At 45.2% G+C, this 16,010-nt stretch overlaps 1 protein-coding gene across 6 annotated transcripts in view; it reads left to right on the top strand.

Annotated features, from left to right (window-relative positions):
* ZBBX (zinc finger B-box domain containing) overlaps positions 1–16,010 on the top strand; it is a 308,041-nt gene that overhangs the window by 97,803 nt on the left and 194,228 nt on the right. For all 6 annotated transcript variants that reach the window (XM_073674826.1, XM_073674825.1, XM_073674824.1 and 3 more), the window contains 3 exons: positions 3,409–3,481; positions 5,228–5,276; positions 8,606–8,715. In XM_073674826.1, the coding sequence (XP_073530927.1) occupies positions 8,680–8,715 (36 nt within the window). In that variant the 5' untranslated portion in view covers positions 3,409–3,481; positions 5,228–5,276; positions 8,606–8,679. The remainder of the gene's footprint in view (positions 1–3,408; positions 3,482–5,227; positions 5,277–8,605; positions 8,716–16,010) is intronic.

Here is a 16,010-nt window from a genome sequence, read left to right as displayed (position 1 = left end):
CTAGGTCGTCCAGAGAGGTGGGTATGTCACGACCGGCCAGTTCGTCCTTGATACGTTCTGAAAGGCCCTCCCAAAAGGTAGCCACCAGAGCCTCGTTATTCCAGGCGAGTTCAGACGCCATGGTGCGGAAACGCATAGCGTACTGGCCCACTGTGAGGTTCCCCTGGTGTTGACGAAGAAGAGAGGAGGCTGTCAAGGATGTTCTGCCGGGCTCATCGAAAACCCTCTGGAAGGCCTCAAGGAAAGCCTGGAGGCTGGACACCAGAGGACCCCCTCTCTCTCATAGGGGATTGAGCCACGCCAACTCCTCTCCAGTGAGACATGATGAATGCCAGTCTAGCCCGGTCAGAAGCAAACTGAAGTGCAGCATTCACTGATTGACGAATCCCTGACATAGGGCGGGATCACAGCCAAAGCGTGGAGAAGCAGACAGTCAGGGTCCAAAGCTGAGTGCCACACCGCCACTGGGTTGAGGTGCCGCCGGAGCGGACACTGCTTGGTTAGAGGCAGACACAGCTGGGGTGGACAGTGCATCCAAGCGGGAGTTTACAGTACGCAGATAGGACAGGATTGCATCCTGTTGAGATTTCTGGCGAGAGACTTCTTGGTACAGGTCCGAGACTGAGGTAGCCTGGGAGCCATTGGATTCCATGACCTGAGCAAACTGTTACGATGCCAGGTGGTGGAACCACTGTGCCGTGGTACAAGGAGGGACCGGAGGGATGTAACTAGGGCCTCACCCGGACCGGCCTTGGCTATACGACGGCTTAGTCGACTCCGTGAACCAAGGAAGAACTGGGAAGGTTGACCAGGTTCTACTCCGGGACCGACCTCGTGTGAGCGCAGATTACTCCCACGGGACTGATGACAGGCGCTGACTGGCACGGCAGATAAGCACGGTTGGTAGGCAGGCACGGCTGGTAGGTAGGCAGACTGGCGGGCACGGCTGGTAGACAGGCTGGCGGGCACGGCTGGTAGACAGGCTGGCAGGCACGGCTGGTAGACAGGCTGGCGGGCACGGCTGGTAGACAGGCTGGCGGGCACGGCTGATAGACAGGCTGGCGGGCACGGCTGATAGACAGGCTGGCGGGCACAGCTGATAGACAGGCTGGCGGGCAGCACTGGGACCTGAGAACTAACAAGAGAGTTAAAGCAACAAACTTACAACGTTGCTCAGGCACCTCCATCTTGGGGGAGGTGCCTTAAGTAGTGGATGTCCTCCGGCTATTGGCCGGGGACATCTTAGTGCGGCGCACGCGGCCCCTTTAAGAAACAAGGAGCTCGCCCTATGCACAGTGCCCGGGGATCTGCCCAGTGTGGGAAGCAGGTAGAGGAGCGACCCATACAGTACCCGGGCTGTGGAGGTAAGGGGGTCGGTTTCTCTGCCGGAGGAGAGAGGCAGAAGGCAGAGACTCCGGTGCTACTATTGCTTTTACTTATTTACTTACAGCAGGGTATATGTTCATTTTATTTCTGTCTTAGGTTTTGTCTGTTTAATGGCCAGTGTGAACATACTCCTATTTTGCATGCATACCTACTTATACTCCAGTTAATTTTTTTCGGTTAACTTTAATGTAAGCAAGAATGTATCTATGTACTGACACAAATCAGGTATGAAATATCATCTGTCATTAGCACACCTATTTACAGTGAATTGTGAGACTTATAATGAAACGTAACTTTTACTTAATACGTCAATGAAAAGAAATGCCACAATAAACTCTAAAAATCAAGTGATCAGATAACCATAAAATACAGAGGATTCATCTGTCATAGTTGTCCTTGTTAATAAAATGGCCTTCACTCTCCCTGGGGCAGAACATATCCAGAGGGACAATTGTGGACTGCCCTTCTCAGGATGAGAAATATGGGAAACCCAAGGCCTCACAGTCCTCATAGGGACTAATAAAGCATATACCTGAATACATCTGGAGGACTATTGTGCCATTGAGAACTTGGATACCCCGGACTCTGACCCATGGAAATGGTGAGAACGTTTCTTTCCCATATTTTTTAGTGGAATATCTTATGATTGCTGTTTAATAGATATGGTCAAGGACACCAATTGATTTGGTGGTATGTGACCACTGTGAGTGCCACCTTGTCAACATAACTGATCCTCAAAGTTTTACAAGTATTTATATGTCACATCTGCTGTCTACTATCAGGACCTTCAATCTATTACAGTATATTGGAAAGGATTGATAATTACGGTACATACTTACACTGTAGTGTCTTTCTCTTATCTGTCACTGTTAGGGTGCACATCGATACTGTTTTAGTTGATGTTTAAATGCCTTTCCACCTGTGTCAGGTGAATTCTAGGCATTTTATGGTTATCTGATGACTTGATTCTTAGAGTTTATTGTGGCATTTGTTTTTATTGATGTATTAAGTAAAAGTTACGTTTTATTACAACTTGCATAATTTGAAGATGTCAATTAAATTTTGTGAGTTGTACTCAAACTAAAGGTATTTCTCTTTCTATATGCTCCCTTCATAGTACACCTTTTTACTAACTAGTTTAAAGGGGTTGTCTGGGACTAAACTATTTATGACCTATCCGCTGGATAGGTCATCAACGTGACATCATGGGGGTCAGATGCCTGGCACTTGAATGGGATATAAACTGTAGTACTCGGCAAGTCGGCAGCAGCCAGTAAACAATACCCAGAGCTGTGGTGTTCCACCCAGTACATCACTTATACCATCGCTGGAGCAGATATAATCTGAACAGAGGAGATGCCTTGTGTCCCAACCATACTATCTCATAGTGATGACCTATCCCATAGTTAGTTCATCAGTGGTTTAGTCTCAAACAACCCCTTTAATTCATGAAATGTGTTGTGAAAGGAGCTCCTCCACACATCTGGAGAACTTTTTCAAGCATGAACCGATCTTATGTAAACCCTGTAACATGTCACACGTTTGCTCTAGTGGGCAGGCATGGAAGAATTTGCACAGAGGTTGTGGAGAAATGGACCAAAACTTTTGATATATTCACATCTGTAGGGAATGCTCCTTGCTCAATGTTAGGAGCCTCCATGTCAAATTCTGTCACATTTGGATATGCAGGCACTGTTATTTTTCCTTCAAAATGACGGATCCCCCACCACTCAGCTGTTATTTGCTCTGGCAGTGGCCAGAAATAATCAAGTAGAACAGAGCTACTGATCACATCTCGATTCAATGTGTAGCTGCCGCTGCTGGGAGCTGGAGAGCTGCTCTTATCATTTCGAACCTGGCATTGGCTGCGGTACATTGAATGGAGCTGCACTCCATGGCCCTTTTCCACATGTTTACACTCAGTCATTGTCAGAGCAAATAATAGATGATTGGTGGAGATGCCAAGAGTCGGATATCCACCGATACAAATACTTGCAAGGTAACAAATTACTTTTTTTGCAGGAGGTCAAATCCATATCACTGGGTGTCTGGACAAGCTGGCAATCAACGGCATGAAAAAGAAAACACTGGAAAGGTATCACAACCTCACCACAGAGCCCTCATTCAAATGTCCGTGAAACAAGGTTAAGTATGGACCGCAATGCATGAACTGGCCGCGGACCTCCTGACATGAACTTGCCAGCCTCATAGTCATATATAGCTGTTGAGTTCAGGTTGGGAGACCCACAGTCAGTAGGTAAATTACACTCCATACATGGACCATGTTTCATAGACATCTGAATTTGGGCTTATCTATTGACAGGTTTTGACTGGCCCACAGGAGAACAGGAGAATCCTCTGGTGGGCCTGTGTGCAACAGTGCCAAGAGAAGACAAAGGCAGCATCTTATTCACTTAACAATATACCCACTTCATTGTTATATAAATTTATGATTGAGGATAACGTCACATTTGCATTTAGCTGAAAAGTGGAGTTGTTTACTGGTGGGCCCTTGGTGCCACAGTTCAACACTATAGATGTTAAATGGGTAAGGTACAAGTGTTGCGAAAGCAGCTGATGGGGAAGTGATGAGCTTTAGTCAAAGGCAGGCAACTTGCCGGAATATGGATGGATACTGCTTGGAGGGTATTGGTGCTGACGGTTCCCCTCTATGAGGTACATAGGACCTCATGGCTCTCTTTCTTGGCAGAATGCCACTGTTCAGAGGGACATCTGTACCCCAGAGTAAATACAATGAACTGCTTTTGTGCCCACGTTGTTACGGCGTTCACTGATACTGTGCACTTTTCATATTGTAAATCAGTATAAATGTCAAAAAATAAATCATCAGTGGAACATGAGGCTTACCACCCCTGTGGCACACTGTCTATCAGGCGCTGTCTGTCATAGTCAAGTAGATAACCAGCAGAACACAGGGAGCAATCAGCTTGTGAGCTGCAGCTTCAGTATGCTGAACAGAATCAAGGATCCATTTATTGTAATAAGAAGTCTGCGGTGGGAGACTGACAGCTTTGTGCTAGGGATTACTCTTTTCTTTGTATTTCCTTCAATATAATATTTTGTATTGAAATCTGGATTGGGGATTTGAAACTCCTCACTGTATGAAAATGCTATGCGATGCCCATTAATTATCCGCTGAAGGTGCCAAATCTGACATTACAGCTGCCACAACATCAAGTACAAAGGGTACAGTGTTGATGTGGATACATATTAAACAGCTCCATCAAAATAGTCCAGAATCAAATAAAGTGAACCCCTTCATGGCTGGTGGGCATTTAACCCTCTCTGACCAAGCATCATGTAGCTGAAAACAGTTTAGACATACATTGGGAATAATGTAGAAGTCACTGAGTTAGTACTGAACTAGTTACAGTCTTATAAACACTTTATAAGCGTCTTAAAGAAAACCTGTCAATTAAAACTAGTAGTATGGCTGTATAGGTCATAGTAGAATGATAAAAATGATACCTGTCTTGTAGTAATCCGATGTACCAGACACGAGAAATCAAGCTTTGAATCCACATACAAATTAGCCTGGAACTGCATTGGGGATGTATCCATGTCCACGCTGAGATCATCAACACGTCCCCAATGCACCTCCAAGCAATTTGTATGTGAATTCAAAGCTTGATTTCTCGTGTCTGGTACATTGGAATACTACAAGACAGGTATCATTTTTATTGTTCTACTATGACCTATACAGCCAGTTTAGTTGTGGTGTCCTGACAGGTGCCCTTTAATTTATGCTGCAGAATCCTAAATGTTCTATATTGCATTGTCACTCTCCCATAATATGATTTATCTTTTGTGATTATTTTAGTTTTCTGCTGGGAAAATAAAACTGAAAGTCCTCCAGAATTCTACTACAGGTAAAGTGTAACAAATTGTTTTAAAATGGACATATCAGATTAGTGTTGTGAATACATGAACTTGCTAATAAGTAAGAAAATTATGATCAATTCTAAATGCAGCTTTTGATATGGGAATCCTTATGAAATGAAACATTTCCAGTAACAGTTACTCCTGTGGATTGCTTTGATATAGGGAATATTGGTGATCAGGTGGAAGAACAAAGTCAGAGCACAATACTTGGCCCAGATAGGGGCATATCGGGAACTAAATATATTATGCTTCTGTTATACATAGGGAATACAATATTGGAACTTTGTCACATCCCTGGTTATATAAGTGCTAAGTTCTCATGTGATAGCTCACAGATTAAGGCCTCCTTCACATGTCCTGGTGATTCCTGTACTGGAAAAACCAGTACTGGTGAGATCCGTGGTTCGTGTGCCATCCTTGTGCCATCCTTGTGCTGTCCGTATACATTGTCCGTGTTCTGTCAGTGTGACACGTATGGAATGAAATGCAGAATAGAAATTAAAGAGTGTTAGGTATTAACGTTGTTCAAAGACAGAGATAGCGATGAGAAACATGATAGATAGATAGATAGATAGATAGATAGATAGATGATAGATTGATAGAAAATGTGTCAGTGTGCTATATAGTCAGTGCTTTGTGTTTTTTTTCCCTATTAAATAAATAATATAAAAAAAAAAACCGCGTGGGCGCTCGCATAATTTTCAAAACCAGCAGAGGGAAAGCCAACTGCTGGGGGCTGATGTTAATAATCTGGGAAAGGGGACAATATCACTAAAGGTCCCCAGGTTATTAATAACAGCTCACAGCTGTTTGGTTAGCCTTTACTGGTTAGTTTACGGGGAACTCCAGAAAAAAAATGACGTAGGGTCCCTTTATAATTTGTAACCAGCAAAGGGTAAACAGATAGCTGGGGGCTGATATTAGTAGCCAGGGAAGGTGCCATGGATATTGGCCCCCCCTTCCAGGCTAATAACATCAGCCCTCAGCCATCCCAGAAATGGCACATTAATGAGATGCGCCAAATCTAGCTATTAGCCTCGCTCTTCCCACTTGCCATGGTGCGGTGGCAAGTGGGGTAATAGGGTTGGGGTTAATGTCAGCTGTTTTATGGCTGCTGACATCAAGCCCAGGGGTTAGTAATGGAGCGGCGTCTATAAGAGCCCACACCATTTTTTTTTACATTATTTATTTAATACACGATGTACACAGCGGGTGTTGAATACAACTCCCATCATTGTCTCAGGGAGACCAGGCGACAATGATGAGAGCTACCTTCAGCACCCGGCGCCTGTGAACAGTGTGAACTGTACGGCTTTTCCCAGGCGCTGGTACGTGTCACACTGATGACACACAGGTTTCATCCATGTCCCATCAGTGTGCACATGTGCAGCATGTATTTTGTCCGTGGTGTGTGTAAAAAACTGCCATGTCTGCTGGTTTTTCACATGGACCCTGTGTCTGTGTGAAAAACCTGATGTGCGCTCCACCATTGAATGCAACGGGTGTGCGTGTGTCCATTTTTGCGGTCCTTAAAAAATGGACCACATATGGACACAAAAAAGGACGTTTGAAGGGGGCCTAATGCTGTAGTGGATTTACAATTTATTTCTCTGTGGATCTGTGCTGTAATCACTGATGGAAAATATCTTAGTTTTCCTCTTTTCCATCCTGAAGATCATATTCCTATGAACTATACAGACGTGGTGACGTGTTTCTATTATACTTTTCCTCTGATTGTCCCACTCCTGGTTTTGTCTTGCAAAATACTAAGATAAAAAACTGACCAAATACTGAACGTGTGAACGTGGCCCAATGGTGTTCCCATGTGGTAGATGTATCGTATATACAGAAGCAATGTCATAATTATAGGGTATAGACGCGGTTCTCCTCTTCTGTCCTGAGATCGGAACCCTGCCATGTGCCACTGTTAGTGGAGATGTGATAGGAGTTTACATACATCCATTGTTGACGTGTGTGGGAATTTCAACCACCTCTCCACTGACAGTGGGGCTCTGCTATCTAGATAGATGTGGGTCCCACTGGTGGGACTTGCAGCTGCCATACATTTAAGTCACATTTTGTTTATTTACCATAAATGTCTTTACTTAGGCCTGTGATGCCACAATATGCTCTGTATGTAGGTATACAGAGATGCAGTATGGACACCTAGGGCCGATTTATTATTGCATTTACAGTACATTTCATTTTTGTCGCTTTTCAACTATTTTGTGCCTTTTTTTGTTTGTGCCTTGTTCATCTTTTTATTTGCGACTTTTTTGAAGTCCCTTTTTTACGTGTTTGCCTGTTTTTTTTACGGTTGCCATTGTGGTTGGGAGTCTAGGGTTTCCAGATGTTTTTGCCTCATTCATCATTTGCGACATTTCAAAAAGTTGCCATTTTTTTTTACTCAAATGTACTGTAGTTACCCCCTGGAGGGATTGTTTTTTTTTTTTTTTTTGAATACCTGTAATTTTGGCTCAAAATTTGCAACATTTTAGTGGAATAAGCGACTTTTTTTCGCTAAAAAATAACAGGTTAAAGACAAAGTTAAAAAGAATTTTATATTTTGAGAAATTCATGAGCTGCGTACTCCATTTTGATTAACTTGATGCAAAAACCTTCAGCGAGTAATAAAAAAAAATGCAAATGATCAATCGGCCCATAGATCTCCATAGGTGCTGTATAAGAGCTTAGTACAACATGGAGGATTAAAATGATGATGTGCATCATTAGTGCCTGTATCACTGTCCATTATTGCTGGCATTTAATGTCACGGGGAATAATTACATGCTATACGCATGCACTAGGACAATAGTACTTGCTCATCAAGCTATCAGGGTTAATAAAAGCCAAGAAATACTTCCCCTTTAATTGCTGAACAATTAGTGAATGTATGCGGTCACATTACAGTCATTCATCAGCCTCGCTGGAGGTTTTAACTAATTCTGTCCTCTAAGTAAATTGCTTCCATATTTCACTTGCAGATATGACTTTCTCCTTCCATTAGTCAGATGCACTGTGATTTATTCCATTTCCATGTGTTGGCCTCTTGTCAATAACCAAACCTGTTAAATTAAACTAATGCATGGCTGCATATGTTGACTAGTGAGTTGTGAAGGAACAAATATTGAATAGTCAAGCTTCCGTTAATCGTACGCTGCACATTGTAGAATAATTTGTGGCTGCGGATTGCCAGTAAGTGACGTGTTTCTGCCAGAATACAGAACACTTAATATATAACAGGTGATTAAGTGCTTTCCTCCGTCTTCTCTGCCTTTCCCTTCACATGGCCTGATCTGTATTGTGCCTTACCTAGAGCCTGAGAAACCAAAGACATCATCAAGGAATCCTAAAATCCCAGCCGCAGACAAGCCGAGGCTCAAAGGCAAAATGTGTGGACAGTGTGAAAGTAAAAGTGCCTTACTGGTACGTGGAGGTATTTACTCAATATTCAGTGCTATCCTGTTATCTAGCATGTGATAATCCAAATAATGGAAGGTTAAGTTCACACAATGAGTTCTTGGTGCTGTGTATATCCGCTGCGCCAAATACGCAACGTTTTACAGTTCCTGCAAAATGGACTTAAACCTCATGCTCTTTTTTACGCAACGTAAACTGACCTGCGGTGCTTGCTTGAAATCCGCAATGTGTCAATTTTCCTGATAGAATTGCATTATTATAATGGATGAGAATAGGCCTTGTGCTGAGTATAATCTGATGTATGTATGGATACCTGCACTTAGAGAGCTGGGCCCCAGCATGTGCCGCTGTCAGTGGAGAGGTGGTCGAATTCCCATGCAAGTGAATGGAAGATATGACCACCTCTCCACTAACAGCGCTACATGCCAGGTCCCCGCTTGAGATATGCAAAGGTCACATTTGTGGGGATCGCATCTACATATACTATACATTCCTGGCATATTGTGTGGGTGTTCCGTAGATGTACATGTTGGGAGTATCCCTTTAAGTCTTCCATATGCTTTGGATGTTCTTTAGACTTTGTTCACATTAGCATTTTGGTTTCTGTTATAGTTGGATATCACGATGCAGCACCACATCTGTTGCAAAATGGCCACTGGCAGCCCCATGCGGTTCGCCATTGTTTTTAAAGACTCCAGAATCTAGAGCTCAGATGTCTACATAGCTGTAACAGACTGACGCAGAGGCATGAGGCCATGTTCAGATGTGATGTATGTGCTGTGGATTTGCTGTGGGGAATTTGCAGCATTTTATAGTGCAGATAAAGTGGATGGGTTTGAAAATGCTATCCTTATATATCAGAGAAGTTATACATAGAAAAATGAAAATACTATGGATCTCCACTACAGATTATAACCAATCAGTGTATCTGGGGAAATCCACAGTCAGTCAGTACAGTGAAACTGCTGCCCCAAAATTCCACCACATGTTTCCTTAGTCCTCATTCAGACTTCATTTTTCATGTACTAGTTTTTTTGTCTTATGAGAAAATCACTGATGGTAAAAAAGGACAGAGTGACCAAACACTGCTGAAAATCAGATCCAGAACACGGATAGAAATTGCTCAGTTTTTTTTCAGTGATGTCGAATGAGGCCTTGCCCTAGCTGTTCATTAAATAATCCATTGCCTTTACATTTGTGACAGCTACCTTTTCATTTTTCAGTTTAGCCTACTCTATTCTGGTAATTTCTGATGGCATTTTGTGTCAGAACCATGGCTGTGGAGTCAGAATCCATTTTGGTGGAGTCGGCATAAAATGGACTGACTCCTATAATATATAATACTGGAGCAAGTTCAGAGAAGAGCGACCAGAATGGTGACTGGTCTGCAAACCATGTCCTATGAGGAACGGTTACAGGATTTGGGAATGTTTAGCTTGCAAAAAAGAAGACTGAGAGGAGATTTAATAGCTGTCTACAAATATGTCAAGGGCTGTCACATTGTAGAAGGATCATCTTTATTCTCATTTGCACAAAGAAAGACTAGAAGCAATGGGATGAAACTAAATGGGAGGAGACACAGATTAGATATTAGAAAAAACTTTTTGACAGTTAGGGTGATTAATGAGTGGAACAGGCTGCCACGAGAGGTGGTGAGTTCCCCTTCAATGGACGTCTTCAAACAGAGGCTGGACAGACATCTGTCTGAGATGGTTTAGTGAATCCTGCTTTGAGCAGGGGGTTGGACCAGATGACCCAGGAGGTCCCCTCCAACTCTACCATTCTATGATTCTATGATTCTATGATAATAAATTGGATTCATTAGTACAATGCAGGATGTGCTGAATATTTTTTCCTAAGAATTTGGGAAAGTTATGAAATGTCCTAGAAATGTCTGTTCTGTCCCTGATCTAAGGGTCTCGGCTTTTAGTTGAGATGAATCTGTGCTGCACTTTATGTACATGCTCAGTAGTGAGGCAGGGCTGCACTTTATGTACACGCTCAGTAATGAGGCAGTGCTGCCCTTTATGTACACGCTCAGTAGTGAGGCAGGGCTGCACTTTATGTACACGCTCAGTAGTGAGGCAGTGCTGCACTTTATGTACACGCTCAGTAGTGAGGCAGTGCTGCACTTTATGTACATGCTCAGTAGTGAGGCAGTGCTGCATTTTATGTACACGCTCAGTAGTGAGGCAGTGCTGCACTTTATGTACATGCTCAGTAGTGAGGCAGTGCTGCACTTTATGTACATGCTCAGTAGTGAGGCAGTGCTGCACTTTATGTACACGCTCAGTAGTGAAGCAGTGCTGCACTTTATGTACATGCTCAGTAGTGAGGCAGTGCTGCACTTTATGTACACGCTCAGTAGTGAGGCAGGGCTGGACTTTATGTACACGCTCAGTAGTGAGGCAGGGCTGCACTTTATGTACACGCTCAGTAGTGAGGCAGTGCTGCACTTTATGTACACGCTCAATAGTGAGGTAGTGCTGCACTTTATGTACACGCTCAGTAGTGAGGCAGTGCTGCACTTTATGTACATGCTCAGTAGAGAGGCAGTGCTGCACTTTATGTACACGCTCAGTAGTGAGGCAGGGCTGCACTTTATGTACACGCTCAGTAGTGAGGCAGGGCTGCACTTTATTTACACGCTCAGTAGTGAGGTAGTGCTGCACTTTATGTACACGCTCAGTAGTGAGGCAGGGCTGCACTTTATGTACACGCTCAGTAGTGAGGCAGGGCTGCACTTTATGTACACGCTCAGTAGTGAGGCAGTGCTGCTCTTTATGTACATGCTCAGTAGTGAGGCAGTGCTGCACTTTATGTACATGCTCAGTAGTGAGGCAGTGCTGCACTTTATGTACATGCTCAGTAGTGAGGCAGGGCTGCACTTTATGTACACGCTCAGTAGTGAGGCAGTGCTGCACTTTATGTACACGCTCAGTAGTGAGGCAGGGCTGCACTTTATGTACACGCTCAGTAGTGAGGCAGTGCTGCTCTTTATGTACATGCTCAGTAGTGAGGCAGTGCTGCACTTTATGTACATGCTCAGTAGTGAGGCAGTGCTGCACTTTATGTACACGCTCAGTAGTGAGGCAGTGCTGCACTTTATGTACATGCTCAGTAGTGAGGCAGTGCTGCATTTTATGTACACGCTCAGTAGTGAGGCAGGGCTGCACTTTATGTACACGCTCAGTAGTGAGGCAGTGCTGCACTTTATGTACATGCTCAGTAGTGAGGCAGTGCTGCACTTTATGTACACGCTCAGTAGTGAAGCAGTGCTGCACTTTATGTACATGCTCAGTAGTGAGGCAGTGCTGCACTTTATGTACACGCTCAGTAGTGAGGCAGTGCTGGACTTTATGTACACGCTCAGTAGTGAGGCAGGGCTGCACTTTATGTACACGCTCAGTAGTGAGGCAGGGCTGGACTTTATGTACACGCTCAGTAGTGAGGCAGTGCTGCACTTTATGTACACGCTCAGTAGTGAGGCAGGGCTGCACTTTATGTACACGCTCAGTAGTGAGGCAGTGCTGCACTTTATGTACACGCTCAGTAGTGAGGTAGTGCTGCACTTTATGTACACGCTCAGTAGTGAGGCAGTGCTGCACTTTATGTACATGCTCAGTAGAGAGGCAGTGCTGCACTTTATGTACACGCTCAGTAGTGAGGCAGGGCTGCACTTTATGTACACGCTCAGTAGTGAGGCAGGGCTGCACTTTATTTACACGCTCAGTAGTGAGGTAGTGCTGCACTTTATGTACACGCTCAGTAGTGAGGCAGGGCTGCACTTTATGTACACGCTCAGTAGTGAGGCAGGGCTGCACTTTATGTACACGCTCAGTAGTGAGGCAGTGCTGCTCTTTATGTACATGCTCAGTAGTGAGGCAGTGCTGCACTTTATGTACATGCTCAGTAGTGAGGCAGTGCTGCACTTTATGTACACGCTCAGTAGTGAGGCAGGGCTGCACTTTATGTACACGCTCAGTAGTGAGGCAGTGCTGCACTTTATGTACACGCTCAGTAGTGAGGCAGGGCTGCACTTTATGTACACGCTCAGTAGTGAGGCAGTGCTGCTCTTTATGTACATGCTCAGTAGTGAGACAGTGCTGCACTTTATGTACATGCTCAGTAGTGAGGCAGTGCTGCACTTTATGTACACGCTCAGTAGTGAGGCAGGGCTGCACTTTATGTACACGCTCAGTAGTGAGGCAGTGCTGCTCTTTATGTACATGCTCAGTAGTGAGGCAGTGCTGCACTTTATGTAGATGCTCAGTAGTGAGGCAGTGCTGCACTTTATGTAGATGCTCAGTAGTGAGGCAGTGCTGCACTTTATGTACACGCTCAGTAGTGAGGCAGTGCTGCACTTTATGTACATGCTCAGTAGTGAGGCAGTGCTGCACTTTATGTACATGCTCAGTAGTGAGGCAGTGCTGCACTTTATGTACATGCTCAGTAGTGAGGCAGTGCTGCAATTTATGTACATGCTCAGTAGTGAGGCAGTGCTGCACTTTATGTACATGCTCAGTAGTGAGGCAGTGCTGCACTTTATGTACACGCTCAGTAGTGAGGCAGTGCTGCACTTTATGTACACGCTCAGAAGTGAGGCAGTACTGCACTTTATGTACACGCTCAGTAGTGAGGCAGTGCTGCACTTTATGTACACGCTCAGAAGTGAGGCAGTACTGCACTTTATGTACACGCTCAGTAGTGAGGCAGTGCTGCACTTTATGTACATGCTCAGTAGTAAGGCAGTGCTGCACTTTATGTACAGGCTCAATAGTGAGGCAAGGCTGCACTTTATGTACACGCTCAGTAGTGAGGCAGTGCTGCACTTTATGTACACGCTCAGTAGTGAGGCAGTGCTGCACTTTATGTACACGCTCAGTAGTGAGGCAGTGCTGCACTTTATGTACACGCTCAGTAGTGAGGCAGTGCTGCATTTTATGTACACGCTCAGTAGTGAGGCAGTGCTGCACTTTATGTACACGCTCAGTAGTGAGGCCGTGCTGCACTTTATGTACACGCTCAGTAGTGAGACAGTGCTGCACTTTATGTACACGCTCAGTAGTGAGGCAGTGCTGCACTTTATGTACACGCTCAGTAGTGAGGCCGTGCTGCACTTTATGTACACGCTCAGTAGTGAGGCAGAGCTGCACTTTATGTACAGGCTCAGTAGTGAGGCAGTGCTGCACTTTATGTACATGCTCAGTAGTGAGGCAGTGCTGCACTTTATGTACACGCTCAGTAGTGAGGCAGTGCTGTACTTTATGTACATGCTCAGTAGTGAGGCAGTGCTGCACTTTATGTACATGCTCAGTAGTGAGGCAGTGCTGCACTTTATGTACACGCTCAGTAGTGAGGCAGGGCTGCACTTTATGTACACGCTCAGTAGTGAGGCAGGGCTGCACTTTATGTACACGCTCAGTAGTGAGGCAGTGCTGCACTTTATGTACACGCTCAGTAGTGAGGTAGTGCTGCACTTTACACGCTCAGTAGTGAGGTAGTGCTGCAATTTATGTACACGCTCAGTAGTGAGGCATGGCTGCACTTTATGTACACGCTCAGTAGTGAGGCAGGGCTGCACTTTATTTACACGCTCAGTAGTGAGGCAGTGCTGCACTTTATGTACACGCTCAGTAGTGAGGCAGGGCTGCACTTTATGTACACGCTCAGTAGTGAGGCAGGGCTGCACTTTATTTACACGCTCAGTAGTGAGGTAGTGCTGCACTTTATGTACACGCTCAGTAGTGAGGCAGGGCTGCACTTTATGTACACGCTCAGTAGTGAGGCAGGGCTGCACTTTATGTACACGCTCAGTAGTGAGGCAGTGCTGCTCTTTATGTACATGCTCAGTAGTGAGGCAGTGCTGCACTTTATGTACATGCTCAGTAGTGAGGCAGTGCTGCACTTTATGTACACGCTCAGTAGTGAGGCAGGGCTGCACTTTATGTACACGCTCAGTAGTGAGGCAGTGCTGCACTTTATGTACACGCTCAGTAGTGAGGCAGGGCTGCACTTTATGTACACGCTCAGTAGTGAGGCAGTGCTGCTCTTTATGTACATGCTCAGTAGTGAGGCAGTGCTGCACTTTATGTACATGCTCAGTAGTGAGGCAGTGCTGCACTTTATGTACACGCTCAGTAGTGAGGCAGGGCTGCACTTTATGTACACGCTCAGTAGTGAGGCAGTGCTGCTCTTTATGTACATGCTCAGTAGTGAGGCAGTGCTGCACTTTATGTAGATGCTCAGTAGTGAGGCAGTGCTGCACTTTATGTAGATGCTCAGTAGTGAGGCAGTGCTGCACTTTATGTACACGCTCAGTAGTGAGACAGTGCTGCACTTTATGTACATGCTCAGTAGTGAGGCAGTGCTGCACTTTATGTACATGCTCAGTAGTGAGGCAGTGCTGCACTTTATGTACAGGCTCAATAGTGAGGCAGGGCTGCACTTTATGTGCACGCTCAGTAGTGAGGCAGTGCTGCACTTTATGTACACGCTCAGTAGTGAGGCAGTGCTGCACTTTATGTACACGCTCAGTAGTGAGGCAGTGCTGCACTTTATGTACACGCTCAGTAGTGAGGCAGTGCTGCATTTTATGTACACGCTCAGTAGTGAGGCCGTGCTGCACTTTATGTACACGCTCAGTAGTGAGGCCGTGCTGCACTTTATGTACACGCTCAGTAGTGAGACAGTGCTGCACTTTATGTACACGCTCAGTAGTGAGGCAGTGCTGCACTTTATGTACACGCTCAGTAGTGAGGCAGAGCTGCACTTTATGTACAGGCTCAGTAGTGAGGCAGTGCTGCACTTTATGTACATGCTCAGTAGTGAGGCAGTGCTGCACTTTATGTACACGCTCAGTAGTGAGGCAGTGCTGCACTTTATGTACACGCTCAGTAGTGAGGCAGTGCTGCACTTTATGTACATGCTCAGTAGTGAGGCAGTGCTGCACTTTATGTACACGCTCAGTAGTGAGGCAGGGCTGCACTTTATGTACACGCTCAGTAGTGAGGCAGGGCTGCACTTTATGTACACGCTCAGCGGTGAGGCAGGGCTGCACTTTATGTACACGCTCAGTAGTGAGGTAGTGCTGCACTTTATGTACACGCTCAGTAGTGAGGCAGTGCTGCACTTTATGTACACGCTCAGTAGTGAGGCAGGGCTGCACTTTATGTACACGCTCAGTAGTGAGGCAGGGCTGCACTTTATGTACACGCTCAGTAGTGAGGCAGGGCTGCACTTTATTTACACGCTCAGTAGTGAGGCAGGGCTGCACTTTATGTACACGCTCAGTAGTGAGG

Source organism: Phyllobates terribilis, unplaced genomic scaffold, assembly GCF_046119375.1.
Source record: "Phyllobates terribilis strain yellow unplaced genomic scaffold, ASM4611937v1 Scaffold_3__8_contigs__length_932513732, whole genome shotgun sequence".
In the NCBI taxonomy this organism is placed as follows: Eukaryota; Metazoa; Chordata; class Amphibia; order Anura; family Dendrobatidae; genus Phyllobates; species Phyllobates terribilis.
This window is presented reverse-complemented; position numbering and strand designations above follow the sequence as displayed.